Source organism: Mus musculus, chromosome 2 (genome assembly GCF_000001635.26).
Source record: "Mus musculus strain C57BL/6J chromosome 2, GRCm38.p6 C57BL/6J".
Classification (NCBI taxonomy): domain Eukaryota; kingdom Metazoa; phylum Chordata; class Mammalia; order Rodentia; family Muridae; genus Mus; species Mus musculus.
The window spans coordinates 87,541,000-87,545,877 of record NC_000068.7 but is presented as its reverse complement, the minus strand read 5'-3'; the positions used below and the strand labels follow the sequence as shown (position 1 = coordinate 87,545,877).

General features: G+C 37.8%; 1 protein-coding gene across 1 annotated transcript; it reads left to right on the top strand.

The window, feature by feature from the left end:
• Positions 1-335: 335 nt before the first annotated feature.
• On the top strand, positions 336-1,271 carry Olfr1128 (olfactory receptor 1128). The gene has a single exon (NM_146349.2). It carries the CDS (start codon positions 336-338, stop codon positions 1,269-1,271), a length of 936 nt encoding a protein of 311 aa, NP_666461.2.
• Positions 1,272-4,878: the final 3,607 nt, after the last annotated feature.

Below are 4,878 nucleotides of genomic sequence, written 5' to 3'. Positions count from 1 at the left end.
GGTATCTGAAAATATCTACTTCCTAGCCTATATATAGAGGGGGGAAACATTCTTTTAGTGCAATGATATTTGTTTGGACATCATGTGGATAAATTTGGATGACTATGTGCTATGTATTCTAAAGAGACCTATGCAGATACAAGAAATGCTCTAATTTTCTCACTAATGAACATTGAGTTAAATACACTTCCAATAGTCTAATTCATACACATTTGACTTTATCAATTTTCTGCCTGTTAACAGAAAAGACCGAGAGTCTGATTATGAACACAGAAAAATTACAACTGTTAACTTTTCTTTCTTTATTGAAATCCAGGGTTTATCCAGATGTAAAAATGACATTTGAGATCATCACTGTTTTTACTGATTTTGTCTTGTTAGGACTTTCTGGCAGGCAGGATGTGCAACAGGGCCTCTTTGCATTGTTCTTCCTTGTTTACGGCATAACTGTAATTGCTAATCTAGGGATGATCCTGCTGATCAAGTTGGACAGCAGGCTTCACACACCTATGTACTATTTCATGAGCAATCTCTCCTTTTGTGACATCTGCTATTCCACCATTATCTCTCCAAAGATGCTGGCTGATTTCTTGTTGAAAGAAAAGAGGATTCCTTGCAATTTATGTGCTCTTCAGATGTACTTTTTAGGGGTCTTTGGAGATACAGAATGTCTCATCCTAGCTGTCATGGCCTATGATTGTTATGTTGCCATCTGCAATCCCCTGCTCTATACAACTACAATGTCCACGAAGCTCTACATCCAGCTTGTGGCTGTTGCCTATGCAGTAGGCTTGGTGGATTCAGCAGTCCACACATCCTGTACATTCCAACTGTCCTTCTGCAATTCAAATGTCATCAACCACTTTTCCTGTGACCTTCCACCCTTGCTGGCCCTCTCCTGCTCAGATACATCCATCAATGAAATACTGCTCTTTATATTTAGTACACTCGTGATAGGGTGTAGCATTTTCCACATCCTTCTCTCCTACTGCTACATCATTGCGACCATCTGCAGGATGAACTCTGCTGAGGGCAGGCGCAAAGCATTTTCCACCTGTACCTCCCATCTCATGGCTGTGGCCATTTTTCATGGAACTCTTTTCATGTATTTCCAACCCAGCTCACTTTACTCCATGGACACAGACAAAATGGCCTCTGTTTTCTACACAGTTGTGATTCCTATGTTAAATCCACTCATCTACAGTTTGAGAAATAAGGATGTGAAGGGGGCTCTGAAGAAGGTAATCAATATTAACTTGTGGCCTGGGTGAAATTCTGTGTCACATCACAAAACGAATAGAATATTCTGAGACTGTTTAAGTTTTTTAATATAGATTCTCTTGTATACAAGTTTTGAAATATTTCCTACTGAGAATTGGGTATAATGAAAACAATTACTCTCCTTAGTCTTCAGTCTAATAAAGAATAAAGAAGCCAGCATTTTGAATTTGTAGAGAGCACCTTAACACCTATTTTTTTTCTTGAATAGAGAAAATACAACAGGGCTCATCAAACTCTTCACATCTAAAATCCCTCAACTTTGCATCTAGTTTTAAAAAAAGGTGTCCATAAATAAAGTTGGTATATTCAAAGTGAATGTTAGAAAGTGAAAACAACTTCTGTTGTTGTTGTTTGGCAATAATCAGGTATATTAGAATCATTCAATTTGTGTCCATAACACTCCAGTCAATAATTAGTGTCTAAATGTACAAATGCAAACAACAGATACCTGCTTTAGACTCTCACCCTCTGTTGCTATTATTATTATGTCATTTAGTTTGTGTTGTTACTCGAATTTTCATCTTTGGATAAAGGGTTCTCATTTAAAGCCAGCTCCTGAATAAATAAGGGTATATACTTTTAAAAGTAATATATCTTGGTTAATTATAAATGTTAATAAAGCTTTCTTTTCATTTCATTGTTGGATATTTTATCTTGAATTAAATGTTTCTTTCCTTTTTGGCCCAGAAATGACCTACTTACTGGGCAAAGAGTAACTTGGTATCAATTTCTATTCAGTTGTCTTACTTGCATTAGTAAATTTCCCATGATCAGCTGATGTGGATTGCTGTTTAAGTTTTTTCTGTTCCCTCAAGAGTATGTTGCCCATACTCAGGTGAGGTCAGATGAAATCTTAATTGATCAGATAAGACTAGACCCTGTGATTGAGCAGTGGAGGGGAAAGTCAAAGCTGAAAGTTTTAAAGAAGGGACAGAGAGAGATGGAGAGAGAAACAAGAGGGAGACAGAGACATACTTTTTTTGTTAAAATCAAATAAACTAAAAAATATCATTTTACTATAATAAAACTATTTAAGATGCCTTTCAACAAATTAATGTTGATATACCCAAAATGGACAGGAGAAATTGTCACTCCAATTTTAATTCACATTCCTCTATATTCCCTATAATAATATATGTAATTAAATATTTTCCTCAAAATAAATCACTTACATTTACATTATTGTTCGTGTAATAATTTTTAAAACCTTATATGTAGTTAATATTTAAGAGTGTATTGCTTGCCTTACATATGTGCATCATATGTGTCTCAGATGCACATGAAGATCAGAAGAGGGTATCTGACAGCCAGAAATTATACTTACAGATTGTTATGAGCTGTCATGTTTTTGCTAAAAACCTAACTCATTCCTCCACAATAGTTAAAAATGCTCTTAATCACTGAAACATGTATTTCTATCCCCTAATTACATTACTTAACATAAAATATACTTGATAAGACTTTCTGTGTTTGTTAGACTTCTTAGTGGTAAAGTCTCTTCACCATTTATAGTAGTAAAAAGATTGTTTTTGAAGTTTTCCAGGAACTGGAAGTGGAATATATGTTGGAGGGACCACAATTGGGCATGTTCCAAATATTGTTCTAGAAATAGATAATGTAAACTGTATACGGTGTGTGGATATACTAAAACTGAAACAATTGGCTCACTGTCAATTGTCAATTATGTAGTATATGGACTATGGACTATATACCAATGAAATATTTAAAACAGACAATAGAGCAGTAAAGTATTCCAAAATTGGAAAATGAACTGAACACAAATGTCTTGTAAATAACTGCACCGGGGAAGAAATTTAATTTTATTAATTTCTGGTTCAGTTAAATTATAATATACAAATTCTATTTCGCTTCATAAGATATATACATATTCTATATATTTTACTATCACACCATGCTGTGTATGCTGTCTGGTTGATGACTCATTCTCTGGGACCTCCAAGGTGTCCGGGTTAGTTGACACAGCTGGTCTTCCTATGTGCTTACCTCCTGCTTCAGGTCTTTCAGTCCTTCCCTTAATTCCTCAGATTGGTCCCCAGTTTCAGTCCAGTGGGTGAGTGTAATTGCAACTATCTCAGTCAGGTGCTGGTAGGGCCTCAGAGGACGGCCATGCAAGCCTCCTATCTGTAAACACACAAAGCATCAGTAATAGTGTCAGGTCTTGGTGCCCCCTTTTGAGATGTATCACAAACTGGACCACTCACTGGACAGCCTTTCCTTCAGTCTCTTCTCCTGTTTTGTCCTTCAGTTCTTTTACACAAGAACAGAAGGTCACTGGGTCAGAAATTTTGCCTGTGGTTTGGTAAACTGTCCCTCCACTTGGGGCCCTGTCTATCTACTGGAGGTAGACTCTTCAAGTTCCCTCTCCCCACTGTTAGGCATTTTGGCTACGGTCACCCCTATTGTGTCCAGAAAAATCTAACCTCCTAGGTTTCATGGACATTTAAGAGGGTTGCTCCAGCTCTCACCCTGAGACAGTATATTTCAATTCATTCTCCTAGCCCTCTGGGCTTCTCCTCTGCACCCTCTAGCCTGATCCTGCTCCCCTTCTCCCTTCCCCCTTCCTTTTCCATCCCAGGTTCCTTCCTTCCTCTGCCTCCCTTGATTATTTTGTTTCCTCTTCTAAGTAGAATTGAGTCATTCTCACTTGGATCTGCCTGCTTGTTAAACTTCTTATGGACTGTGAGTTGTACCATGGGCATTCTGTACTTTTTGGCTAATATCCACTTACCAATAACTACATGCCATGCATATACTTTTGGGACTGGATTACCTCACTCAGGATGATATTTTCTAGTTCCATCTATTTGCCTGCAAAATTTACATTATTCTTTTTTTGGGTTTGTTGTTGTTGTTGTTGTTGTTTTGGGGTTTTGTTGTTGTTTGTTTGTTTGTTTGTTTGATTTTGGTTTTCTTTTTTTGTTTTTTTGTGTTTGTTTGTTTGTTTTTGGTTTTTCTTTTTTTTTTTTAAGATTTATATATTTATTATATGTAAGTACACTGTAGCTGTCGTCAGATGCACCCAAAGAGGGTGTCAGATCTCACTATGGATGGTTGTGAGCCACCATGTGGTTGCTGGGATTTGAACTCAGGACCTTCGGAAGAGCAGTCGGTGTTCTTAACCACTGAGCCATCTCTCCAGCCCCCTGTTTTTGGTTTTTCAAGACAGGGTTTCTCTGTGTAGCCCTGGCTGTCCTTGAACTCACTTTGTAGAACAGACTGGCCTGGAACTCAGAAATCTGTCTGCCTCTGCCTCCTGAGTACTGGGATTAAGGGCATGCACTACCACGCCCGGCTACATTATTCTTAAAGTATTACATTATGTAAAGGAACTGCATTTTCTGTATCCACTCTTCAGTGGAGGTACATCTGGGCTGTTTCCCGCTTCTGCGTATTCCAAATAAGACTGCAAAAGACATAGTAGAGGACTTGTTCCTGTTGTATGGTTGAGAACCGTTTGGGTATATTCCCAAGAGTGGTTTTACTGAGTCTTCAGGAAGATCTATTTTCAATTTTCTGAGGAAACTCCAGATTGATTTCTAGAGTGGTTGTACCAGTTTGCAATCCCACCAGCCATCC

Coding starts and splice junctions, on each gene's coding strand:
- Olfr1128 (NM_146349.2), top strand. CDS start 336: ATGACATTTGAGATCATCACTGTTTTTACTGATTTTGTCTTGTTAGGA.